General features: G+C 47.6%; 1 protein-coding gene across 5 annotated transcripts in view; it reads left to right on the top strand.

Moving 5' to 3' along the window:
* The window catches only part of sfi1 (SFI1 centrin binding protein), a 166049-nt gene that overhangs the window by 62683 nt on the left and 75503 nt on the right, over positions 1-27863 (top strand). For all 5 annotated transcript variants that reach the window (XM_085962021.1, XM_085962024.1, XM_085962020.1 and 2 more), the window contains exons 13-19: positions 5564-5661; positions 6999-7065; positions 11485-11615; positions 14924-15005; positions 20082-20260; positions 22313-22388; positions 24156-24251. In XM_085962021.1, coding sequence (XP_085818147.1) covers positions 5564-5661; positions 6999-7065; positions 11485-11615; positions 14924-15005; positions 20082-20260; positions 22313-22388; positions 24156-24251 — 729 coding nt within the window. The remainder of the gene's footprint in view (positions 1-5563; positions 5662-6998; positions 7066-11484; positions 11616-14923; positions 15006-20081; positions 20261-22312; positions 22389-24155; positions 24252-27863) is intronic.

Raw genomic sequence — 27863 nt, 5'->3', positions numbered from 1 at the left:
CAGGAAACTCTTGTTTAAACGGCACCTAAATATCCGGAATTCTCTATTAACCGGCAAAATTCATACTCCGAAAACACCTCAATAACCGGAAATGTTGCCAAGTCCGAATCTGAGTCTCCCGCGGTGGCAGAGTTAGTCAGTGGGGGTAGTTTTCCAAACTGCCACTACTCAGCTTCTTGGTGCTGTCGGAAGTCTGAACACCTCAATAACAGGAGTCTGACTGTTTGTTAAAAATAGCCTCGGTAGATAACCCCCTCTGTCATCCGGAATTTTTAATTAACCGGCACCATCCCGGTCCCGTCGGTGCCGGATACCAGAGAGTTTCCTGTATTCCAATCCACACCCAGTAATCCAAACCACAGGACATGTACCGGGCTGGGGGATGGAAGACAATTCCTTATCTTGTCTCCCCCTCCCTGTGGTACATATTTGATGTGATTTAGTCTTACTGCTGATGTGTTTTGCCCAAGGTTAAAGTGTTTATCATTGAGGCCAGGAAGTCCATTGTTCCAGTGAAACTGGTATCGCCTTAAGAGGGCGCTAAGTGGGTCGCAAGCTAACTGGCACCCGGGCGCGGCACTGCCCACGCCTCCCGCTAAATTCCGCGGGACGTTAGTTGTGGCGCTAACCGTTAGCGCTGCGCCGCTACCGATGACGTCATTGGTGTGCGCAGCGCCCCGCTGACACCCCGGCCACGATATTTGGCAGCGCCCCCTGATTTACCGCCAGACGCTATGTCCGACCGGTTCAGGGGGGCCTACCTGCGGCCGGGGAGGCGCAAATTAAAGGAGAGGTGCGGGGTGGCCATTTTTGTTGCTGGCCGCCTGCCAGCACCTGCCTGCGCTCCCGTCCCCGGCCTTCTGAACCCACCCCCCCGCAGAGTGCCGGCTGCGTTCCAAGAGCCCGGCACTTCTCTTCAGTGCCGGGCTCTTTTGCCTGCACTCCCGATCCTGGGGGGCTCAGCTGGGCCCCAGATTGCGCTGCACAAGGCCCCTCCCCTTTAAGAAGGGGAGGAAGGCCTGCAGTACCGCAGCGCGACGTGCCACAGCGTGTGGTGCTGCGGCACGTTGCGCCACGATATTCAGTCGCAGCGCCCCAAGAGGGATGCGGGGCGCCTCCAGTAGCGCCGCGCTTCCCTTTGGGGCGCTACCACTCAATTTCCGGCGGGCGGCCGCGAATGCTTCCGGGGCGCTACTTTTAGCGCCCTGGCGAGTCTGGCGCCCCCAACGGGGCTATACTCAATTTCTCCCCCGAAGTCTCATTGTCCAAAGTTAAATCACCTATTCACAGTTAAAGCACCTATCGAGATGCTCATTGTCCAAAATAAATGTCTTTTCAATAGTTAAATTGAAACTCGCAGGTGTGTCTGTGCTTCTAGGTCCAACTGCACCTCGCCCCTACCACTGGGCCAACCAGACTGCTGGTCAATCAGCAGTACAATCATACAAATCCTTGGGGCCTGCTCCGATGCTTACAGTTACTAGATAGCAATGGGGACACTGATGATTGTGGAGCTGTCTTAAGTACCTAGAGCGCACGCATTGTAAAGTCCGAGTGTTTGAAGGGAAGTAGTTGTTTCAGCAAGGGAAACCGCTTGGATCAACCTCACAACATGATGGTATCATGTGCTTGTAACACAATGTTATTACCCAATGTAAATGACGTAATTCCATCAGATATTGACAAACTCAGGAGGTTGGGGTACTCCAGTGACTGCACTAGTGACAATGCCCATGTAATAGCCAATACATTTATGTACTAAAACTGATTTCTTGACATTTGTGTAGCTTGAAAAAATATCTGAGCAGTGTAGGCAGTGATTTCAGTTGCTGTATAATTATGTTGCTTGTAACAAAATCATTCCTTTTCTTATACCTTTCTGTGCAACATCACTCATTGATAACAAGGAAACACAGTAGCCCATCTCATTCTCCAGTCAGTGCAATCTAAGCACTACTTGTTCTTGCATTGTTCTCATTTTCATTGTGTACATTATGATGGAGAGCAAGTAAAAGCTGATTTAATTCTTGGGATTTGGCAGACTTTCCTCACTTCTGGAGTTTTCCGTAGTTGGATTTGCAACAACATTTGGACAGAGTATAATGTATCCAAGTTTGCTGACGATGCAAAGCTAGGTGGGAAAGTAAGCTGTGAGGAGGATATAAAGTGATATAGACAGGTTAAGTGAGTGGGCAATATGGTAGCAGATGGAGTATAACGTGGGGAAATGTGAGGTTATTCAATTTGGTAGGAAGAATAGAAAAACAATATTTTTTAAATGGTGAGAAACTATTAAAAGAAACACAGAAAGCGAGCGTGCAGGTACAGCAAGCAATTAGGAAGGCAAATGGCAGGTTGGCCTTTATTGCAAGGGGGTTGGAGTATAAGAGTAAGGAAGTCTTGCTCCAATTGTACAGGGCCTTGGTGAGACCACACCTGGAGTACTGTGCACAGTTTTGGTCTCCTTATCTGAGGAAGGATATACTTGCCTTAGAGGCGGTGCAACGAAGGTTCACTAGATTGATCCCTGGGGTGAGAGGGCTGTCCTATGAGGAGAGATTGTGTAGATTGGCCTATACTCTCTGGAGTTTAGAAGAATGAGAGGTGATCTCATTGAAACATACAAGATTCTGAAGGGGATTGACAGGGTAGATGCTGAGAGGTTGTTTCCCCCTGGCTGGAGTGTCTAGAACTAGGGGGCATAGTCTCAGGATAAGGGGTCGGCCATTTAAGACTGAGATGAGGAGGGATTTCTTCACTCAGAGGGTTGTGAATCTTTGAAATTCTCTGCCCCAGAGGGCTGTGGATGCTGAGTCTTTGAGTATATTCAAGGCTGAGATACATAGATTTTTGGACTCTAGGGGAATCGAGGGATATTGGGGATCGGGTGGGAAAATGGAGTTGATGTCGATGATCAGCCATAATCTCATTGAATGGCGGAGCAGGCTCGAAGGGCCGTATGCCCTACTCCTGCTCCTAATTCTTATGTTCATTCAATTAAGTAGAGCTTTATTGCTCACTTCCAAGTGCCCATTGTTCTCTATTTAATGCTGGCAGTGGTTTGACACTGCATTTTGTGCAGGAGAATTACTGCAGTTTTTATTTACTGATTCAGATGTGTAGTTAACAGGAGCAAACCATTGATTGGTGTTCGTGATGCTGCTGTTCCGACAGACAGCGGCTCTGACGCCTACCCTTCCACACATGGCTCTTTTAAAGGGAACCTGTGCAAATCCTGAGTATATGTGATTAGTGTCTGCAACTTCAAGAGAAAATGTACAGAGGGTTATAGATGGTGCAAGTTAGAAAGAAATATGTTGCAGTCTCTTGTGATGGAGTTTTGGTATGATACTGAGTCATATAGATCAAAGGCTTCATTCAGGTTTGGTCCCAGGACTTTGCCGAGTTAGTGGATCCCATCCGGGGCAGGGTGAAAATGCTACAATTGGATTCATTGTACTTCGGCAGGGCAAGAGGAATCCATCAGCCAGGGTTCCCATTCCTGATTAGCGCTCGGTGACCCCTGCTCAGAAGTGCGTGTGTCTGTCTGAGCCAGAATCGGACATGGATGAGGCGTCTTTCACAGTCCAATAGCCCACTGGCAGTCACCGTCACAAGTGAAGAACAGCAACTTGGCCGAGGGCTACAGTGATCGTGGAACCGTACTTCAGCAAGAGTCAGTGCCTTCAGGAGAGAGAGGGGAGAATATTGTAGTGAAAAAGTGTTTTGTAGAAGTTGAAATTATACAATAATATGGCAAGGTATTGGAAAACTGTCCAATTGTAACTGTCCCATTCTTTATACAGTCGCAGTCCCATGGCATTACTCACAGTGTCGGGGCAAACCTTTCCCTCAGTGCGTTCGTGATGCTTTAGGTGTAGTTATGTGGATCTGCAGCTTCAGGACCTTGAGACTCCATCTGGTGTTAGAGGTGCACAGCAGCAGGTGTGACTGTATGACCAGCAGCTTTATACTGTAATGGGAAAATCCACGTTAGGTACCACCTTGTGGTGATGCCCATATTAGGAGTCTGTTACATAAATTGCCAACGTAATAATATGTGTAAAAGCTATTATAATTGTAAGAATCTGTAGAATATAATGTGTTCAGAAGATGCAAATTGTTCATTTACAAAGTAAGATAAACCTGCTGCAAAAGCAGCAGGTGAGGATGAAACAATAAGTTTCCTCTCTGACATTATGGAGCACATTTGAGAGAGTTTTCAGAGCTCGTGCAGCCAATAGCAACACTCACCTGTCGGCCACACAGATTGAGCATTTGTGGTCACACTGACGGCCTTTTCGGCCATTAATTCAGAAGCTCGCCCCCTTAGTGTCTGGGATATCCTGCGCTCGTTAACAAATGATTAGCTTCCTTGGCAGATGCAGTTACAGTTTCTGGAATGTGTATTGTCTGATATGGTTCTTACTGGAATGTTACTCATTTCCTCTTGCAGTTAACTACAAATTTCCATGAAAATATTCTTTGATAAAAGTTGCTGGGTCAGGAATTCACCCTTTTTGATTCACAACTTGCTTCCTTTTGTAGCTGTAAAGCTGGTGACCAAAAGTCCCTGACTTACATGCAGAATAACCTCTGTAATGTACTGCAGTGTACGTGTTTTTGCCTCCATTTTCTCATGTGCTAGTTGGTGTTCAAAATTGAGGAATTTTGATAGAGTTGAGAGGGAGTAACTGTTTCCACTGGCAGGAGGGTTGGTAACCAGAGGACACGGATTTAAAATAATTAACCAAAAAGCCAGGGGAAGCTGAGGAGAATTTTTTTTACTCAACGAGTTGTTTTGGTCTGGAATGCACTGCCTGAAAGGGTGGTGGAAGGGGATTCAATAGTAACTTTCAAAAGGGAATTGGATCTCTACTTAAAAAGGAAAGCTTTGCAGGGCTATGGGGAAAGAGCAGGGCAGTGGGACTAATTGGAGAGCTCTTTCAAAGAGCCGGCACAGGTACGATGGGCTGAAAGGCCTCCTTCTGTGCTATATGATTGAATGATTCTATGAATTGCATTTAATGCAGCTAAATCCATAATCCCACAGAAACGGTTATAATTTAGGCATCCTGTTGGCTCAGACAGTTGGGCCCTGGACTTGAACCAGATTCTGGTATGTCTGAGTTCAGGTTCAAGTGCAGCCTGTCCTTTGACCTTGCCCCTCTCCAGTGGTTCAGTTCTTGGAGGGAGGACGATGTGGTGTCAAGACGCACTATTTCAAGGAGAGGGACAGAAGCACAACTGTTCAGTCCCAGCTCCTTTGGAAAGAGAAATTGGGGCCTTTGTTACATCCATCAAAAAATTTACAACCCAAACTATTCTCTTTCCCCCAAATAAAATGAGTTTCTGTGCAAATGAGCAGCGCCCATGGGTGATGAAAGAAAACAATGCCAAGTGCACTCCTATGAACCTGCGAATAAAACTGGCTGACTAATGTGTTTGTGACTAAAACCCCATCGTCACACCTGGACCCATTTAGCCGTGCAGTTCTATAAATACAGCCGCACTGGGACCTGAGCCTGAAATTCTGCTCTCTAAATTTGTCCTGTTCTGACAGATGCTGCGAAGATGCTGGGATCAGTGGAAATTCTGTTTGCAACAGCAAGAGGAGCTTGAGCTTGGGGCACTGACTGGACAAGCCCAAAACCATTTCAGGTATTCTTGTACTCCGTGGATTTTTAACCCTTTAGATTCTCTCCTGAAAGTGTAATCAGAGGTCGTGAGAAGGTGAAAAGGTCCTCTATGTTCTAAGGCTGATGCACTCCTCCCTACCCCACTCATCTTATCTTGGATCTCCTGAAGCTGCTTGTAACATTCCACAGAATTTTGGCTCAGAAATCTATAAGATCAAGTCCTGTGATTGGGGCATGGGAAAATTGTTTGTCGCATTTCGAAGTGTCACACATTGGAAAATGAACGCCACGCTTACACCAGATTGTCTCTTCGATAACTATCTGCTCAGATATAGAACCCTGCTGAATCACGGGCTAGGTAATTGCACGATTACATTGCCAGTTTAGTATTGACGACGGCTTCTAAATTGGCAGCAAACAGACAATGTAAACAAGGTGGTGCTCAATCCCCTAAGGGCACCCCAGAACGGTGAAGGGGGTGGTTTCAGGCAATGCATCCGACGGTAATGTAAACAAGGTGGATCAGAGGCCAACACAGCCGGGACCTCTGGAACAGGCTGTCTGCTCGCACGATGAACACCGAGTTGCTTCAAGCCAGAGCTGGACCTGTTTCTGGCTGGGGTGGAGATCACCTCGTACAAGAGGTAGATACTGTATAACGTTGATCAGGGCCACCGTGATCTCCTGGACTGGTTTTGATCGCTGAAGGGGATCAGGAATTTTCCATATCTTTTTCCCTAATTGACCAGGGTTTTGTAATCTGGCATTTCGCCTCTCCCAGGAGAATACATGGCTTCAGGAGGTGGATAGGGAGTATCTGTATTGTGATGCACAAGACCGCATGTGTGTGGGACAGGCTAGATGGATCAGTCGGTCATTTCCTGTCTGTCTGTTTTTATATGTTTGTATATTTTTTTCTGGCCTGGAGCTGATTGGATCAAACCTGCCCTGGACAGAGAGTGGGCTGGGCTGTGCACCTTCCTCAGCCATTGTAGAAGCTACGGGTCTCTGGGAAATGCTCACCGTTTCCAGCTGCCAACTGGGCAACAGGATGGGCAGCCTCTCCCTGCAGTATAAATGTAGCATAGGCAAAGCAGCCTGGAGGCACTGTAATTATATGGTACAGCAAAGTGACAGTTACAGTATTAATAAATTACTGTACTGGGACTTCACAATGCAATTTGGTCAATGGAAAAATTTAGAACAAATTCCTTTTTTATATGGAACTAACCAGCGTAAGAAGCAATACCACCTCTGCTAATTCTACTTTACTACCTCCAAAATGCCAATACGACCCAATCCTACAATCCGGCTTCATATTCCTGACTTTACTGAAACCAGCGTATCTTTCTGTTCCAGGAAGGTATTGCTGAGGAAATCTCTGCACTGCTGGATAAAACACATTCAAGGGAAAAGGTGGGATCAGGTGAGGAATCGGGACATGATCCTGAACAAGAATTCTGGAATCAATCTCTACAGTAGTTGCAATGGCTCAGCGGGTTGATGCACTGTGCGGTGTGGTATTGAGCCATTTAGATTCGAAGAAGCCAGCTTCAATCTCCAGCTTTCATCTACAAAACTTCAGGCTATTCATTTTCAGCTTTGAAGTAACTCAGTGGAAGTTTAACATTTCAGTCCCACAATTAAAATATTCTTTCCTGTTTTAAAAAAAAAAAAAAAGCACAATTTTAACAGTTTCAATTGTTTTGAAATGAGAATTTAAACAACTTAAAGCAATTCAAAAAGCTATTTCCCTAAGCATGGGCCTGCTTGTGCCCCAGGCAATGCTGCCTGGGCTTTGGCCTGCTTCTGCCACACTCACTGCTGCCTGATCCTGTCTCCTCCAGATTTCCTGGGCCTATGTCTCTCACTTCCTGACTCCCTGAGCCTGGGCTGGGCCTGCTTTTGTAATACTTCCTGCTGTCTCGGCCTGCTCCCACTAGAGTTCCTGGGCCTGTGCCTTTCACTTCACCACCTTCTGGGCCTACCTCTGTGCGACACCCTGTTCCCTGGGCCTGGACCTCCCGCGAGGCCTACTTCTGCCCCATTCTTTAAGACTGCTCTGCTCACTCCCTGCTCCATGGGCTTTGGCCTAAATCTGCCCTGCTCCCTGCTTCCTGGGCCGAGGCCCACCTCTGCTCTGCTCCTTGCTCCCTGGGCCAAGGCCCACCTCTGCCCTGGGCCAAGGCCCACCTCTGCCCTGCTCCTTGCCCCCTGGGCCGAGGCCCACCTCTGCCCTGCTCCTTGCTCCCTGGGCCAAGGCCCGCCTCTGCCCTGCTCCTTGCTCCCTGGGCCAAGGCCCACCTCTGCCCTGCTCCTTGCTCCCTGGGCCAAGGCCCACCTTTGCCTTGTTCCCTGGGCCAAGGCCCGCCTCTGCCCTGCTCCTTGTTCCCTGGGCCAAGGCCCACCTCTGCCCAGCTCCTTGCTCCCTGGGCCGAGGCCCACCTCTGCCCTGCTCCTTGTTCCCTGGGCCGAGGCCCACCTCTGCCCTGCTCCCTACTCCCTGGGCCAAGGCCCACCTCTGCCCTGCTCCTTGTTCCCTGGGCGAAGGCCCACCTCTGCTCTGCTCCCTGCTCCCTGGGCCAAGGCCCACCTCTGCTCTGCTCCTTGTTCCCTGGGCCGAGGCCCTGCTCCCTACTCCCTGGGCCAAGGCCCACCTCTGCCCTGCTCCTTGTTCCCTGGGCGAAGGCCCACCTCTGCTCTGCTCCCTGCTCCCTGGGCCAAGGCCCACCTCTGCTCTGCTCCTTGTTCCCTGGGCCGAGGCCCACCTCTGCCCAGCTCCTTGCTCCCTGGGCCGAGGCCCACCTCTGCCCTGCTCCCTGCTCCCTGGGCCAAGGCCCACCTCTGCCCTGCTCCCTGGGCCAAGGACCACCTCTGCCCTGCTCCTTGCTCCCTGGGCCGAGGCCCACCTCTGCCCTGCTCCTTGTTCCCTGGGCCGAGGCCCACCTCTGCTCTGCTCCCTGCTCCAAGGCCCACCTCTGCTCTGCTCCTTGTTCCCTGGGCCGAGGCCCACCTCTGCCCAGCTCCTTGCTCCCTGGGCCGAGGCCCACCTCTGCCCTGCTCCCTGCTCCCTGGGCCAAGGCCCACCTCTGCCCTGCTCCCTGGGCCAAGGCCCACCTCTGCCCTGCTCCTTGCTCCCTGGGCCAAGGCCCGCCTCTGCCCTGCTCCTTGCTCCCTGGGCCAAGGCCCACCTCTGCCCTGCTCCTTGCTCCCTGGGCCAAGGCCCACCTCTGCCCTGCTCCTTGTTCCCTGGGCCAAGGCCCACCTCTGCCCTGCTCCTTGCTCCCTGGGCCAAGGCCCACCTCTGCCCTGCTCCTTGTTCCCTGGGCCAAGGCCCACCTCTGCCCTGCTCCTTGCTCCCTGGGCCAAGGCCCACCTCTGCCCTGCTCCTTGCTCCCTGGGCCAAGGCCCACCTCTGCCCTGCTCCCTACTCCCTGGGCCGAGGCCCACCTCTGCCCTGCTCCTTGTTCCCTGGGCCGAGGCCCGCCTCTGCCCTGCTCCTTGTTCCCTGGGCCAAGGCCCACCTCTGCTCTGCTCCCTGCTCCCTGGGCCAAGGCCCACCTCTGCCCTGCTCCCTGCTCCCTGGGCCGAGGCCCGCCTCTGCCCTGCTCCTTGTTCCCTGGGCCAAGGCCCACCTCTGCCCTGCTCCCTGGGCCAAGGCCCACCTCTGCCCTGCGCCCTGCTCCCTGGGCCGAGGCCCACCTCTGCTCTGCTCCCTACTCCCTGGGCCTGCAATGCTACAAGAGCGCAGTTGTTATTAAATAATTAAATAAATACATATGAGAGACTGGGCTGATCCTTAATTCAAATCTTTAATTTTTAAAACGTGTCTGTAGTAGACCATTTCAGTGCAGTGCTGCATTCCATTGTCGAGTGCAATTTGACAACTTGTAAAGTCACTCGTAATTGTTGTGAAAAGTAATTAATTTTCAGCTTGTAAGAGAGTCCCTGCTGAGTCACGCTGCTAAAGTGTGTCTTGGTCCACAGTGTAATGCTGATTTATTCAGTTACTCCCGAGGTCTCTAATTACCTGACTAAGTTGTTAATCTGACGACCTGAACAGTCCTGGATTGTTTTACTGTTGTTTAATAATTGACAGTACTGGAAACCAGGAGCTCCTGGGTGACCGTACTTTGTACGTGCTTTGTGACATGGCTGCTGCTGTTGATCAATAAGCAAAATGATACACGTAGACTTCAGTGTGTTTTATGAATCATCCAGTACTTGTTACATCCTGCATGGCCTGTATTTTCATGGTATTACTCTTTTAACGAATTGCACCATTTCCACTGTATTCATTGTCTCTGCTGCATAAAGTTACTTAAGCCAAAGATTTAGTTATCGAATTAACCTGATTTAGGGTTAATAATTTGCATTGGCCATGCTCCCCCTATCCATCGACCTTGCTTCCTTTTGTCTCAATTTCTGGCCATACTTTTCTGTCAACATTTCCATGCTATGTCAACTTTCACTGTTGATGGATCGATCAAATCACTTATAATGCTTTTTCAAAAAAATGTTGTCTGACATTTTTTCTCAGTAATTGAAATTTACAATGTCTCAAATGAGGCTTTGAACAAAACTAAAAAAAAAATACACACACTCACGATAATATAGTTAAATTGACCTGTTAAATTGTCTTTTTGTGTCTTTCAATATCTTCATTAGATTTTACTTCAAAGCCTCAACCTGGCCTTTGATTAGATTTTTTTTAACCCCACAATAATCAAGAGAGTGCTTTCAATCACATCAGTGCATTCTGAACATGCACAGTTTGCAGAATTTCCCAGCACGTGATCTGTGCACTAACAGGAGTTGAAGAGAAAAGAAAAAAAAAACCCGAATTCACATTCAGAAGACATCCCAAAGCACTTCGCAGCCAATTAATTACTTTTGAAGTGCACTCACTGTAAGCAAATGTGGGAGCCAATCTGCCCATGGCAACGTTTCACGAACAGCCATGAGATATCTATATTGGTTATTGGCCATGACATTGTGAGAACACCTCTGCTTTTCTAATAGTTCCATGAGATCTTTTAAGTTCACCCGTATAGGTAGACAGGGCATTGCTTTAACATCTCACCCGAAAGACCGCATCTGTGGTGATGCAGCACTCACTCAGTACTGTACTGAAGTGTTAGCCTAGATTACGTGCTCAACTCCTGGAGTGGAGCTTGATATTTATGGAACAGGCTCCCGAGGGAGATGGTGGAAGTAGATAGTGTTAATTCATTCAAATGCAAGTTAGCTTTATTTCAGAAAGTAATGTTTTGGGTACAGTATTGGACACATGACATGTGGTAAGTGCAGCATGCTTGGGAGGGACAGCTGACTTTGGATCTATGGTTCCCAAAGCTCTCCACCACTGGAGTTTTCATAGAATCATAGAAGGAGCCATTCGGCCCATCAGGTCTGTGCTGGTTCTTCGAAAGAGCTAGTGAATTAGTCTCACTTCCTTGCTCTTTTCCTATAGCCCTGCAAAATGTTTCTTTTGAACTAGATAGCCACTTCCTTTTTGAAAGTAACTACTGAACCGTCTTCCACCACCCTTTCAGGCAGTGCATTCCAGATCATCATAACTCGCTGTGTAAAAGAATTCTCCTCATCTCCCCTTGGATCTTTTTGCTCATTAGCTAAAACTGTGTCCTCTGGTTACCTACCCTCCTACTAGTGGAAACAGTTTCTCCCTGTCTACTTTATCAAAACCCATCATAATTTTGAACACACCTATTAAATCTCCCCTTAATCATCTTTGCTCGTATGTTTTCTGTTTATGCTGAGCTCTTTGTTGGAGACTGCGCACTTCTTCTCTGTTCAGTGCAGTTACCTGGGCTTTTTTTTTCAGGTTCAGGATAAGAAGGCTAACACTCACTACAGTAGGACGATGTTGCCTTTGTACCTAAAGAGGTGGAGGGTGTTTGTCAATGAGAAGAAACACCTGAATCAGCTGAAAGAGACTGCGTGGGTGTTTCACAGGTACTGTCCAAGCGCTGAGTGTGTAGAACAGCTTTTTTTCCCAGCTTTGCCCAGCCCCCTCCCCTCTCCACTCCTGAAGGCACCAGGTCCTGCTGGGCAGAGATAGGCCTTGGCCGAGGGAGCAGGGAGACAAAGTATTTGTGGATGGTGGCGGAGTCCAGAACAAGGGAGTATAACTTCAAAATTAGAACTAGGCCATTCAGGGGGGATATCAGGAAACGCTTCTTCACACACAAGGTCGTGTAAATCTGGAACACTCTCTCCAAAAACTTGTTGCGGCTGGGGGTCATTTGAAAATGTTAAAACTGAGATTGATAGATTTTTGTTAGGTAAGGGCTTTAATCTACATATAGATTGGGCTAGTCAAATTAGTAACAATACTGTGGAGGAGGAATTCCTGGAGTGTTTACGGGATGGTTTCCTGGACCAATATGTCGAGGAACCAACCAGAGATCAGGCCATCTTAGACTGGGTATTATGTAACGAGAAAGGATTAATTAGCAACCTTGTTGTACGAGGCCCCTTGGGTCGGAGCGATCATAATATGATCGAATTCTTCATTAAGATGGAGAATGAAGTAGTTGACTCAGAGACTAGGGTCCTCAATTTAAATAAAGGAAACTACGATGGTCTGAGGAGCGAGTTGGGTAGGATTGATTGGGGAATGGCACTCAAAGGGTTGACGGTGGATAGGCAATGGCAAACATTCGAAGACCGAATGGATGAACTACAGAAGTTGTTCATCCCAATTTGGCATAAAAATAAAACAAAAAAGGTGACTCAACCGTGGCTAACAAGGGAAATTAGGGATAGCATAAGATCCAAGGAGAGGACATACAAATTGGCCAGAAAAAGCAATAATCCTGAGGATTGGGAGCAGTTTAGGATTCAACAAAGGAGGACAAAGGGATTAATTAAGAAAGGGAAAATAGAATATGAGAGTAAGCTTGCAGGGAACATAAAAACTGACTGTAAAAGCTTTTATAGATATGTAAAGAGGAAAAGATTGGTGAAGTCAAGCGTAGGTCCCTTGCAGTCAGAATCGGGGGAATTTATAATGGGGAGCAAAGAAATGGCAGACCAACTAAATACATATTTTGGTTCTGTCTTCACAAAGGAGGACATAAATAACCTCCCAGAAATACCGCGGAATATAGGGTCTGATGAAAGGGTGGAACTGAAAGAAATCAGTATTTGTAGGGAAATGGTGTTAAGAAAATTGATGGGACTGAAGGCCGATAAATCCCCAGGGCCTGATAATCTACATCCCAGGGTACTTAAGGAAGTGGCCCTAGAAATAGTAGATGCATTGCTGGTCATCTTCCAGAACTCGATAGACTCTGGAACAGTACCCATGGATTGGAGGGTAGCTAATGTTACCCCACTATTCAAAAAAGGTGGCAGAGAAAAAGCGGGGAATTATAGACCGGTAAGCCTGACATTGGTAGTGGGGGAAATGCTAGAGTCCATTATAAAAGATGTAATAGCAGAGCACTTGGAAAGCAGTGACAGGATCGGACAAAGTCAACATGGATTTACAAAAGGTAAATCATGCTTGACTAATCTACTGGAATTTTTTGAGGATGTAACTGGTAAAATAGATAAAGGAGAACCAGTGGATGTGGTGTATTTGGACTTTCAGAAGGCTTTCGATAAGGTTCCGCATAAGAGGTTAGCGTGCAAAATTAAGACACATGGGATTGGGGGCAAGGTATTGACTTGGATAGAGAACTGGTTGGCAGACAGAAAGCAAAGAGTTGGAATAAACGGGTCGTTTTCCGAGTGGCAGGCAGTGACTAGTGGGGTAACGCAAGGATCGGTCCGAGGACCCCAGCTGTTCACAATATATATTAATGATCTGGACGAGTGAATTGGATGTAATATCTCCAAATTTGCAGACGACACAAAGCTGGGTGGGAGGGTATGCTGTGAGGAGGATGTCATGAAACTCCAGTATGATTTGGACAGGTTGGGTGATTGGGCAGAAACATGGCAAATGCACTATAATGTGGATAAATGTGAGGTTATCCACTTTGGTGGCAAAAACAGGAAGGCAGATTATTATTTGAATGGCAATAGATTGGGAGAAGGGGAAGTGCAAAGAGACCTGGGTGTCCTTGTGCACCAGTTGCTGTAAGCATGCAGGTGCAGCAGGCGGTTAAGAAGGCAAATGGTATGTTGGCCTTCGTAGCAAGAGGGTTCGAGTACAAGAACAAGGATGTCTTGCTGCAGTTGTACAGGGCCTTGGTGAGACCGCACCTTGAGTACTGTGTGCAGTTTTGGTCACCTTACCTGAGGAAGGACGTTCTTGCCATGGAGGGAGTGCAGCGAAGATTCACCAGGCTGACACCTGGGATGGCAGGAATGACGTATGAGGAGAGATTGTGTCAATTGGGCTTGTACTCACTGGAGTTTAGAAGATTGAGAGGGGATCTCATCGAAACCTATAAAATTCTGTCAGGTCTGGACAGACTAGATGCAGAAAAGATGTTTCTGATGGCCGGGGAGTCCAGAACCAGGGGTCATAGTCTAAGGATAAGGGGTAAGCCATTTAGGACTGAAATGAGGAGGAATTTCTTCACCCAGAGAGTGGTGAACCTGTGGAATTCTCTGCCACAGAGGGCGGTGGAGGCCAGTTCATTAAATATATTCAAGAAGGAGTTAGATATATTTCTTAAGGCTAAAGGGATCAAGGGATATGGGGAGAAGGCAGGGACAGGGTACTGAATTTGGATGATCAGCCATGATCTCATTGAATGGCGGAGCAGGCTCGAAGGGCCGAATGGCCTACTCCTGCTCCTATCTTCTATGTTTCTATTCAGGGTTATGGAACCAAGGCGGGTGGGTGGAGTTGAGATACAGATCAGCCATGATCTGATTGAATGGTGGAACAGGCTCGAGGAGCTGAATTGCCTATTCCTGTTCCTATGTTACTAAAAAAAGGCACCTCTTAAACATTATCTATCTGTCTAGATATCCTCTTGACCCTTAATTGTTGTACTCCCCAATTACCCAGGAGAAGAGGCAATATAAAAATCAATTGGAATCGAGTCTGATTGCTGCCTTACCATCATGGAATGTCTTTAGGACCCTGATTCACTGTCCCATGTGTCATTTAGGGGTCTAGGTGTTTAAACATTTGATTTGAGTCAGAGCTCCAATACACATGATCACCGTGGTAAAAAGATTGATCAGAATTGCTTGGTACTCTCCAGGTACCTACCCCACATACCCAGCAAAGCATGCACTTTCAACTGTATGACTGTCAGTTATCATATACTGTAGCATCTAACCTTCTGTCCTCACAGAGAGATGGTGCAGAGACTGGCCTTTTGCACTTGGTGGGAGAAGATGGATCATCAGCGTGAGAATCGAATGGCAGAAAGATTGGTAAATATAACTTGCATCCTTTCAACAGTCGATCATAACTGAGGGTAACAAAATAAACTCTTGGATTAATCTGTTCTGTGGAAATGTTTTGTTGTCAAGTCAGTCTGGGGAAATAGAATTATAGCGTGCATATCTGTGGTAAACCACTGTCATACCTGTCTGTGTCTGTATGTGTATTCCACTAGGTACAGGTCTGGACATGCCTCGGCTGACTCCTCCCACTATTCCAGGTATATAAGTGACTACCTCCCAGTCCCTTAGTATTCTGGACGGGTCGACCACTCGAGACAAGACCTTCATTCTTTAGTTAATAAAAGCCTGATTGTTACTCGCTCAACTTCAGTCTTTTGAGTAATTGATGGCGCATCAATTTTATTAACTAAATTTTTTATAATGGAGAAGATCCTCACACCAGCATGCCTGGACCTGGACAGTCGGGAAGCGGACGCTTCCACCAAGTTTGCTCACTGGCTTACGTGCTTCGAGACATTCCTGACTGCCTCCACTGCGGTCGAAACGGATGCGGACAAACTGTCTGTCCTGATCTCCAAGGTGAACCACCGAGTGTACTCAGTCATCCGGGATGCGACCTCGTACACAGCCGCCCTCCAGCTCCTCAAGACCCAGTACACGCGCCCTGTGAACGAAGTATACGCTCGGCACCTTCTGGGGAGTCGCAAGCAACAACCTGGGGAATCGACTGAGGAATACCTCCAAGCACTGTCCGTGCTTGGCCGGGCCTGTGGGTGTAAGGCGGTAACGCCCGCTAAGTACACGGAGGAACTGATCCGGGATGCCTTCGTAGCGGGCCACAGGTCCAACTACACCCGACAGCGACTGCTGGAGCAGAGTGACCTCACCCTCGACAAAGCCTCCGACATCGCACTAACGCTGGACGCAGCCTTCCGGGGCATGGATGCCTACTCCTCTGCACCGTGGACGCCGCGGGGAACGACAACCTGGGACACGGTAGGACAGCCCCATAGCACCGTGCCACCCCAGCCACAGCCCAACAACGGCCCAACTACCGCAGCAGTGTCTCAAAGCCAGACAGCAGTATCCCAAGGCCAGAAATGCTACTTCTGTGGCCAGGCCAAACACCCCAGAGCGCGCTGCCCGGCGAAGAATGCAACCTGCTCGGGCTGCGGGAAAAAGGGACACTACGCCAGCGTCTGCAAGGCCAAAGCCACCCCGAACGCCAGCAGCGCCGCGTGTGGGCCGTGCGAGCCGCCATCTTGGGCCTCCCCAGCCATGTGCGAACCACCGCAGCAGCAGCCATCTTGGACGACTCCAGCCACATGGGAATCATGGGCGCCGCCATCTTGGACACCAGCCGGGACGCAGCAGACCGCCAACCCCCACCCATCTGATACTCGCAGCGACACACCGACCCCTACGCTGGCCTCTGTGACGCTGGACCAAACGAGACCGCACCAGTTAGCTCGGTCCAAAATGGACGTTAAGGTAAACGGCCATGCAATAAACTGCCTTTTTGACTCCGGGAGCACAGAGAGCTTCATCCACCCCGACACGGTGCGGCGTTGCTCTCTCCCAGTCCTGCCTGCGCACCAGCGGATTTCTATGGCCTCCGAGTCCCAGTCAGCGGACATTGGCGGCTACTGCGTGGTGACACTAGTAGTAGACGGGACTGTGTTCAATAATTTTAAACTCCTGGTCCTGCCCGACCTCTGCGCTGCCGTTCTACTGGGGTTGGATTTCCAGTGCCACCTCAAAAGCGTTACGATGGCGTACGGTGGCCCCCTCCCCCCACTCACAGTCCGCAGCCAGCAGCCTCCAAATTGCCCGCCGCGCACTAGATGCAACCTCTCCACACTCAGAGTCCCACCCCCCCCACTGTTTGCTAACCTCACCCCTGACTGTAAGCCCATCGCCACAAAGAGCAGGCGATACAGTGCCGGGGACAGGGTTTTCATCAAAACCGAAGTGGAACGGCTCCTGAAGGAGGGGATTATTGAGGGCAGCTCCAGCCCCTGGCGAGCCCAGGTTGTAGTCGTTAAGACCGGCGAGAAACAACGCCTGGTCATCGACTACAGCCAAACAATAAACCGCTACACCCTGCTGGACGCCTACCCACTCCCCCGCATAGCTGACATGGTCAACCAGATCGCGCAGTACCGCGTCTTTTCGACCATTGACCTGAAATCAGCGTACCACCAGCTCCCCATCAGCCCTGAAGACCGCCAGTATACTGCTTTTGAGGCAAACGGCCGCCTCTATCACTTCCTTAGGGTTCCCTTCGGCGTTACCAACGGGGTCTCCGTCTTCCAAAGGGAGATGGACCGGATGGTCGATCAAAACGAGCTGCAGGCCACTTTCCCTTACCTAGATAATGTGACCATCTGCGGCCATGACTTGCAGGACCATGACGCAAACCTCGAGAAATTCCTCCGCACCGCCCAACTCCTGAACCTGACATATAACAAGGAGAAGTGCATATTCCGCACAGACCGCCTCGCCATCCTTGGCTGTGTTGTAGAACACGGGGTCATCGGTCCCGACCCGGACCGGATGCGTCCCCTTATGGAACTCCCACTGCCCCACTGCCTAAAAGCTCTGAAGAGGTGCCTAGGGTTTTTTTCCTACTACGCTCAGTGGGTCCCCTACTATGCAGACAAAGCCCGTCCGCTGATCAAGTCCACCTCTTTTCCCGTGACGGCAGAGGCCCGCTTAGCCTTCCACCGTATCAAGGAAGACATTGCCAAAGCCACCATGCACGCAGTGGACGAATCCATCCCCTTCCAGGTGGAAAGCGATGCGTCCGACTTCGCTCTGGCCGCCACCCTTAATCAGGCGGGGAGACCTGTGGCATTCTTCTCACGAACCCTCCAGGGCCCGGAGACCAGACACTCCGCGGTCGAGAAGGAGGCCCAGGCTATCGTGGAGGCTGTGCGTCATTGGAGGCACTACCTGGCCGGAAAACGATTTACCCTGCTCACTGACCAGCGTTCAGTTGCTTTTATGTTCAACAACAAGCAGAGGGGCAAAATCAAAAATGACAAGATCTTGAGGTGGAGAATCGAACTTTCCACCTACAATTACGAGATCTTGTACCGGCCTGGGAAGCTCAATGAACCCCCAGATGCCCTATCGCGTGGCACCTGCGCCAGCGCGCAGATCGATAGGCTGAGGGCCCTCCACAATGACCTCTGCCACCCGGGGGTCACCAGGTTCTTCCACTTCATCAAGGCCCGCAACCTGCCTTACTCCATTGAGGAGGTCAGGACCATGACCAAGAACTGCCAAGTCTGCGCTGAGTGCAAACCGCACTTTTATAGACCAGACAGAGCCCACCTGATAAAAGCCACTCGCCCTTTCGAACGCCTGAGCGTCGATTTTAAAGGGCCTCTCCCCTCCTCCGACCGCAATGTGTACTTCCTCAACATCATTGACGAGTACTCCCGGTTCCCGTTCGCTTTCCCCTGCCCGGACATGACCAGTGCCACGGTCATTAAATGTCTGAACAGCCTCTTCACCCTGTTCGGTTTCCCCAGCTATATCCATAGCGACCGGGGCTCATCGTTTATGAGCGACGAACTCCGCCAGTACCTGCTCGCTAGGGGTATTGCCACAAGCAGGACCACCAGTTACAACCCCCGGGGGAACGGACAGGTGGAAAGAGAGAATGCAACTGTTTGGAAGGCTGCCCTACTAGCCTTAAAGTCTAGGGGCCTTCCGACCTCCCGCTGGCAGGAGGTGCTCCCCGATGCGCTCCACTCGATTCGGTCACTTCTCTGCACTGCCACCAATGCCACCCCTCACGAGAAAATGTTTGTCTTCCCAAGGAAGTCCACATCGGGGACATCGTTACCGCCATGGCTGACGTCCCCAGGGCCGGTACTACTGAGAAGACACGTGAGGGCCAATAAAACGGACCCCCTGGTCGAGAGGGTCGACCTCCTCCACGCCAACCCCCAGTACGCTTACATTGCGTACCCGGACGGGCGGGAGGACACAGTCTCCATACGAGACCTCGCACCCTCGGGGACCGCTGTAACCCACTACCCATTACCACCCCCCCCCACGACCCGATATCCAACCCCAGCAGCCGGCTCGCCTTGGACCGTCACCCATGAGGACTACACTCCAGGGCCCCAGCCTACACGGGACGCGACGCCGGAAGCTCCACCACCCCTGCCGTCGCCACGTCGATCACAGCGGCAGACAAGACCTCCGGAGAGACTCCAATACACGAACTTTTAAATACACTTCACCCCGCCGGACTCATTTTTAAACAAGGGGTGAATGTGGTAAACCACTGTCATACCTGTCTGTGTCTGTATGTGTATTCCACTAGGTACAGGTCTGGACATGCCTCGGCTGACTCCTCCCACTATTCCAGGTATATAAGTGACTACCTCCCAGTCCCTTAGTATTCTGGACGGGTCGACCACTCGAGACAAGACCTTCATTCTTTAGTTAATAAAAGCCTGATTGTTACTCGCTCAACTTCAGTCTTTTGAGTAATTGATGGCGCATCAATATCCAAGTACTTTTTAAATGTGGTTAGGGTTTCTGCCTCTACCACCCTTTCAGGCAGTGAGTTCTAGACCCCCACCACCCTCTGGGAGATGTTAATCTGTTTTACTGTGGCCATAACTAAACTGAGGGGGCAGCATTCTCTTGCCTCTGAATCAGAAGGCTGTGGGTTCAAGTCCCGACCATAGTTTTGGACACATAGGCTGACACTCCAGTGCAGTACTGAGGGAGTGCTGTACTGTCAGAGGTACTGTCTTTTGAATTAGACGTTAAACTGCCCCCTCGGATACAGCACTAAGAGCAGGGGAGTTCTCCCAGTTATCCCTCAACCAACACCAGTAGAACAGATTATCTGGTCATTAATCCCATTGCTGTTTGTGGGATCTTTCTGTGTACAATTGGCTGCCCCGTTTCTCTACAGTGACTGCAGTTCAAGTAATTTATTAGCTGTGAAACAGGTTTGTGAGGGGGGTGGTGTCTTACTCCAGTGATACAGCTATTGCAGCTTTACTTGGTAGGATGTTGGTAAACTGCTGCCTCATTGGGAGGGAATTGATGCGCAAATTTCTGTTTCTGCAGGCTGTGATTCATTCTGCTCGATGCATGTTGCAACATTACTGGTGGAGCTGGCGTGAGCAGACTGCCGTCTGCATGGAGGAGAGGGAGAAGGAGGCCATGGCTGAAGATCACTTGAGACGCCAGCTGCTGCTTAAATCTATGCACTTTTGGAGAGCGACTGTGGCAGAGCAGAAAGCAGGGTACGAAATCACTGGCCGTTTTTACCTCTGCTTAACGTTTCCATAGTCAGACAGACAAAGCTGAAATTTGGGCTCTAATGAATCTTGTGGTGTAACACGGAGACACACACAAAGATCTCAGATTTGATGCTCACTCTGTGTTAAATTAGCTGGGTCGATGGTAGGAGTGGTACAGTCAGCCAAGGTTCCCCCTTTAAAAGACTATTCGGTAACCAGTGTAGAAAAGCACGCGAGCGTGTTGATTGACCTAGTCTGTGATGCCCTCATGGTCAAATAGCCTGCTGACACTTGCTTTCTAAGCTCTTGCGTAAAGGATGGCCACTTGTGTGAGGTGCTGGAGGGCTGTTTGGGCCTGGGAGACTGTACTCCAGGGTGAGCAGTACTTTCAAGAAAGAAGGTGAGAAAACACCGTAAAACCAGCAGCTGTTTGCAAATGTGATTTATAAAGATATAGCTGCTTAATGGCACCCAGAGGATGGAACTCCAACAGTTCATGTTAACATTAATGGAGCAATTTTGTTATTGTTACTTCCGTCTACATTTCTTCCTTTTCCTTAAGCCCCTGTTGGACAGCTCCTCTGCCCTCCATCCCACCTGAGAACCATGTTCTCCGATATTGTTCAATTTTCTGGTCAAATTTTTGTATACATAACAAACAACTTGCATTTATATAGCGCCTTTAACGTAGTAAAAAGTCCCAAGGCGTTTCACAGGATAGTTATCACACACAATTTGACACCGAGCCACGTAAGGAAATATTAGGACAGGGGTCCAAAAGCTTGGTCACCTCTAGAACTTTTCACCCAGCAGTACAATTTAAAAATTAAATCCCTCAAAATTTTGGGCTGTATCTGGAGAGAATATTGTGTATTACAGGAAACTTTGGTTTATCCGGAGGTTAACTGTCCGGAATGCTCGAGCCACCGGCAAAATTCAGGAGTCGGTTCAGTAAGTTCTTTTTCTTTTCGTTGCTTTTTTTTCACCAGTCAGGCTCTGCAAGGTCTAGCTAAAGCTGTTGCTTAGCTACAGAGACGCTTGCAAGCTACGGCCGACTGTTTAGAAGCTAAGCAACAGGGTTTGTTGCTAGATACGGAGCTCTAAAGCTTCCGTATGTTTTAACATTAGCGCTGGTTTGTCCGGCAGTTTTGAGGGAACGGCAACAGCTCGGTCCCGTCGGTGCCGGATATCTCAAAGTTTCCTGTACATAGAACTACAACAGGGAAACACGGTGTTGGACCCAACCAGTCAGTGTTGGTGTTTATATTCCACATGAGCAGTAATCCTAATCCCATGTGCCTGCCCTGTTCCCATATCCCTTTCCTTCACCCACCTATCTAACTACAGGAAACTCTTTATTATCTGGCACCGGCGTGGTGCCGGTTTATCAAAAAGTCCAGATTACAGAGAGGTATAGAAAAAGGTACGAGAGCTCCGTACACAGCAACAGACGCAGACTTCCCTGTTGCTTAGCAACAGGTGCAGGAACCCCGGCCACAAGATCCAGGCGTCCCTGTTGCTTAGCAACAGGTGCAGGAACCCCGGTTACACAGCCACAGATCCAGGAACGGCCACTAATATGAAGTAAAACTTACCTGAACCTACTCCTGAATTTTGCCGGTTAACAGAGATTTCCGGTTATTTAGGTGCCGGTAAATCGAGAGTTTTCTGTATTCTTAAATGTTGACATGCTCTCTGCTTCAATCGCTAACTCTGGAAGTGCATTCCACAGCCTCAATTAAAAAAAATAGCACCCGGGTGAAGTACTCATGGGTACAAGTTTGTCGCTGGTGGTAGTATTGGTGGGAACAGCCTGAGGTGCTTGAGTATCGCACAATATTGAAGTGTCATTTTAAGCTGCCTTATACTGTGTTGATAGCAATACAGTAAATAAATCACGTGACTGCTGCTTGTGAATCAAACCTCCTGACCATGGTAATGTCTAATTTGTATATAAGTTTCAAATGTGTTCAAGTCTCATTTTAGGCAGCTGGAGACCAGAGTTTGATACAAATGTAATTCTTGCATCCTTTGTGTTTCCTGTCTCTACCCCAGACGAGACCATGAGATGCGAGCAGTAAGACACTGGTACAAGTGTCGCTTGCGTGAGACCTGGAGTGCTTGGTGCCTGGTAAGGAATTGAAAGAAAAGAAAGACTTGCATTTATACGGCGCTTTTCATGACCACCAGACGTCCCAAAGCACTTTACAGCCAATGAAGTACTTTTGGAGTAGAGGAAACGTGGCAGCCAATTTGTGCACAGCAAGCTCCCACAAACAGCAATGTGATGATGACCAGATAATCTGTTTTTGTGATGTTGATTGAGGGATAAATATTGGCCAGGATACCGGGAATAACTCCTTTAAACCGAGGCCCTGTCTCATCCAAAAGACGGCACCTCTGACAGAGCAGCACTCCCTCAGCAGTGCTCACGTCACTGGAGTGGGACTTGAACCCACAACCTTCGGACTCGGAGGCGAGAGTGCTACCCACTGAGCCACAGCTGACACTGTTGAACTTCTGCTTCAGTTAGGTGCGTGACGAGAAATAGCAATCAAACCGGAATGAAATGAAATCGAATGGATCCCAGTGCCTACACATCCATGTTTGGAATAACGAACCTCATTCAGAAATATTTGATCACCCGCTGAATTCACTGAGTGGGAAGTTTTTACAAAGGTGTACTGTAGTTATGTACGAAGACCAACAACCAAAATCTACTACATTTTATTCAGTTTAAATTTTAAAAGGAATTATTAGTCAAATAGAAAATAGTTTAAAAAAAATTAATCAACAGCACTGTTTAGTTTGAATTATACTTCTATCAAGCCTGTAACAGCCAACATTTGCAGCATTGTATTGGAGTAGGCCTGGTACAAGATTTCTGACTCGAACTGGCTGTTCAAACTCCACATACATTAAACGCCACATGTTTCAAGTGACAATAGACAGAACCAGATATTTTTTGTCAATCTCTTCCCTTCTCTTTCTGCTCCACCCCTAGCAGTTTTTTTCCGCTGTCATTGACAGCTGATCTTTCTGTGCCTCCCACATCCACTGCCTGTCTACCTCTGTGACCAGAGCATTGAACGTCTCTGACCGGCACGCTGATGACTTTGTCAATTCTAGCGCAACCTTCAGTGCAGGTCTAAAGCAGTTATCTTTGCTTCACTCTGGCACCAATCCAAGTTGGCTCTAATAGCATAATTGAGCAAGAAGCAGGGCCAGCGTGCAGGTGAAAGAACAGTTTGGGGATTGCATGGTAATTAATTGGGGGCAGGAGGCTCAGTGGGTTTGCATGCGATGCCCTTTCACTTTGGACCTGGGTTGAAATCATCTTTTGGCTCTAAGGGTCACATGTGAAATGGATTTAGGGGAATCTCTGTCTAGATTCTAGTGACCAGGGACCCAAAATCTGCCCTTGGGTCACAAAGATAGTAGATGCGGGAAATGAAGTGCCACATTGACACACCGGTGGAGCTTTGCTGAGTTAGCGCCTGGAGCGCATCATTTGGGGAGAAGAAGAATCAGCCAGGGTTCCCACTCCGAATTGCTGTCCTGCTGGAAAAGTGGTCAAGTAGACATTGAATCAGGACTGGATCCACCTCGTTTGAGTTGCTGCTGCAGTTAAGTAGCCTGTTGTCACTCCCAGTCTGGGCTTGCATATGATGGGCTACAGGAAGACCCCAATGTCTGTGGCATGATACCCGAGCAAGAGTTAGTACCCTCAGGAAAGGAGAAACGAAAGAAATAAGAAGGGATGAGGTTAAATTATTGGTCAATTTAAAATAATTGGAGCATAAGACTGAAAGTTTTAGTTGTCCAACCGAGATTTACAGTGGTGGAATTGATGAATTTAACACCAGTGAGTAAATACTATTTTTTTTACACTTTCCAGTACATGCAGAAAAAGCGTGAGAAGTGGAGGAAGCAGATGTGTGCAGATGTGCATTTTCAGCAAGTGGTGCTGTGCAAAGCCTTACACGGATGGAAGGTGAGTGACAGACAGTGTAACGCTGACTGATGGTCACCTCCTGTTTTAGTAAGAAGCAAGTAGAATTTTTATACCAAATACTGAATGAAGGCAAATTATGCTCGATACCCATATAGTGACAGAGATGGATTTGCATGCTATGTCCTCTTCCCATTAGTTTAGGCTGAATTTGAACCCAGTGCAATGTCGAGTACCCGGCTAGGATTTAGAGTATTGCACATCAATGTTGGGCACCTGTATTTATTCAGCAGGGAAACTTAGGATTGATACTTGGGAGTGTGGTGGAATTTGGATCCATTCGTTGAATACATATTGTAATCAATGGGTACCCTCAGTGAATACATACTGTAATCAATGGGTACCCTCAGTGAATACATACTGTAATCAATGGGTACCCCCAGTGAATACATATTGTAATCAATGGGTACCCTCAGTGAATACATATTGTAATCAATGGGTACCCCCAGTGAATACATATTGTAATCAATGGGTACCCTCAGTGAATACATACTGTAATCAATGGGTACCCTCAGTGAATACATACTGTAATCAATGGGTACCCTCAGTGAATACATACTGTAATCAATGGGTACCCTCAGTGAATACATATTGTAATCAATGGGTACCCTCAGTGAATACATACTGTAATCAATGGGTACCCCCAGTGAATACATATTGTAATCAATGGGTACCCTCAGTGAATACATACTGTAATCAATGGGTACCCTCAGTGAATACATACTGTAATCAATGGGTACCCCCAGTGAATACATATTGTAATCAATGGGTACCCTCAGTGAATACATACTGTAATCAATGGGTACCCCCAGTGAATACATATTGTAATCAATGGGTACCCCCAGTGAATACATACTGTAATCAATGGGTACCCTCAGTGAATACATATTGTAATCAATGGGTACCCTCAGTGAATACATACTGTAATCAATGGGTACCCCCAGTGAATACATATTGTAATCAATGGGTACCCTCAGTGAATACATACTGTAATCAATGGGTACCCTCAGTGAATACATACTGTAATCAATGGGTACCCTCAGTGAATACATACTGTAATCAATGGGTACCCTCAGTGAATACATACTGTAATCAATGGGTACCCTCAGTGAATACATACTGTAATCAATGGGTACCCTCAGTGAATACATACTGTAATCAATGGGTACCCTCCGTGAATACATACTGTAATCAATGGGTACCCTCAGTGAATACATACTGTAATCAATGGGTACCCCCAGTGAATACATACTGTAATCAATGGGTACCCTCAGTGAATACATATTGTAATCAATGGGTACCCCCAGTGAATACATACTGTAATCAATGGGTACCCTCAGTGAATACATATTGTAATCAATGGGTACCCTCAGTGAATACATACTGTAATCAATGGGTACCCTCAGTGAATACATACTGTAATCAATGGGTACCCTCAGTGAATACATATTGTAATCAATGGGTACCCTCAGTGAATACATACTGTAATCAATGGGTACCCTCAGTGAATACATATTGTAATCAATGGGTACCCTCAGTGAATACATACTGTAATCAATGGGTACCCTCAGTGAATACATACTGTAATCAATGGGTACCCTCAGTGAATACATACTGTAATCAATGGGTACCCTCAGTGAATACATACTGTAATCAATGGGTACCCTCAGTGAATACATACTGTAATCAATGGGTACTCTCAGTGAATACATACTGTAATCAATGGGTACCCTCAGTGAATACATACTGTAATCAATGGGTACCCTCAGTGAATACATACTGTAATCAATGGGTACCCCCAGTGAATACATACTGTAATCAATGGGTACCCTCAGTGAATACATACTGTAATCAATGGGTACCCCAGTGAATACATACTGTAATCAATGGGTACCCCAGTGAATACATACTGTAATCAATGGGTACCCCAGTGAATACATACTGTAATCAATGGGTACCCCCAGTGAATACATACTGTAATCAATGGGTACCCTCAGTGAATACATACTGTAATCAATGGGTACCCTCAGTGAATACATACTGTAATCAGTGTGTACCCTCAGTGAATACATACTGTAATCAGTGTGTACCCTCAGTGAATACATACTGTAATTAATGGGTACCCTCAGTGAATACATATTGTAATCAATGGGTACCCCAGTGAATACATACTGTAATTAATGGGTACCCCAGTGAATACATATTGTAATCAATGGGTACCCCCAGTGAATACATATTGTAATCAATGGGTACCCCCAGTGAATACATATTGTAATCAATGGGTACCCCAGTGAATACATATTGTAATCAATGGGTACCCCCAGTGAATACATACTGTAATCAATGGGTACCCTCAGTGAATACATACTGTAATCAATGGGTACCCTCAGTGAATACATACTGTAATCAATGGGTACCCTCAGTGAATACATACTGTAATCAATGGGTACCCCAGTGAATACATACTGTAATCAATGGGTACCCTCAGTGAATACATACTGTAATCAATGGGTACCCCCAGTGAATACATACTGTAATCAATGGGTACCCCAGTGAATACATATTGTAATCAATGGGTACCCTCAGTGAATACATACTGTAATCAATGGGTACCCTCAGTGAATACATATTGTAATCAATGGGTACCCCAGTGAATACATACTGTAATCAATGGGTACCCCAGTGAATACATATTGTAATCAATGGGTACCCTCAGTGAATACATACTGTAATCAATGGGTACCCTCAGTGAATACATACTGTAATCAATGGGTACCCCCAGTGAATACATATTGTAATCAATGGGTACCCTCAGTGAATACATACTGTAATCAATGGGTACCCCAGTGAATACATACTGTAATCAATGGGTACCCTCAGTGAATACATACTGTAATCAATGGGTACCCTCAGTGAATACATACTGTAATCAATGGGTACCCCAGTGAATACATACTGTAATCAATGGGTACCCTCAGTGAATACATACTGTAATCAATGGGTACCCTCAGTGAATACATACTGTAATCAATGGGTACCCCCAGTGAATACATACTGTAATCAATGGGTACCCCAGTGAATACATACTGTAATCAATGGGTACCCCAGTGAATACATACTGTAATCAATGGGTACCCTCAGTGAATACATACTGTAATCAATGGGTACCCTCAGTGAATACATACTGTAATCAATGGGTACCCTCAGTGAATACATACTGTAATCAATGGGTACCCTCAGTGAATACATACTGTAATCAATGGGTACCCTCAGTGAATACATACTGTAATCAATGGGTACCCTCAGTGAATACATACTGTAATCAATGGGTACCCTCAGTGAATACATACTGTAATCAATGGGTACCCTCAGTGAATACATACTGTAATCAATGGGTACCCTCAGTGAATACATACTGTAATCAATGGGTACCCTCAGTGAATACATACTGTAATCAATGGTACCCTCAGTGAATACATACTGTAATCAATGGGTACCCTCAGTGAATACATACTGTAATCAATGGGTACCCTCAGTGAATACATACTGCAATCAGTGTGTACCCTCAGTGAATACATACTGTAATCAATGGTC

Source organism: Somniosus microcephalus, chromosome 19, assembly GCF_052327205.1.
Source record: "Somniosus microcephalus isolate GS21.2 chromosome 19, FLI_Smic_1.0, whole genome shotgun sequence".
In the NCBI taxonomy this organism is placed as follows: Eukaryota; Metazoa; Chordata; class Chondrichthyes; order Squaliformes; family Somniosidae; genus Somniosus; species Somniosus microcephalus.
The sequence above is the reverse complement of the archived record's forward strand: the minus strand, read 5'-3'. Positions and strand labels throughout refer to the sequence as shown.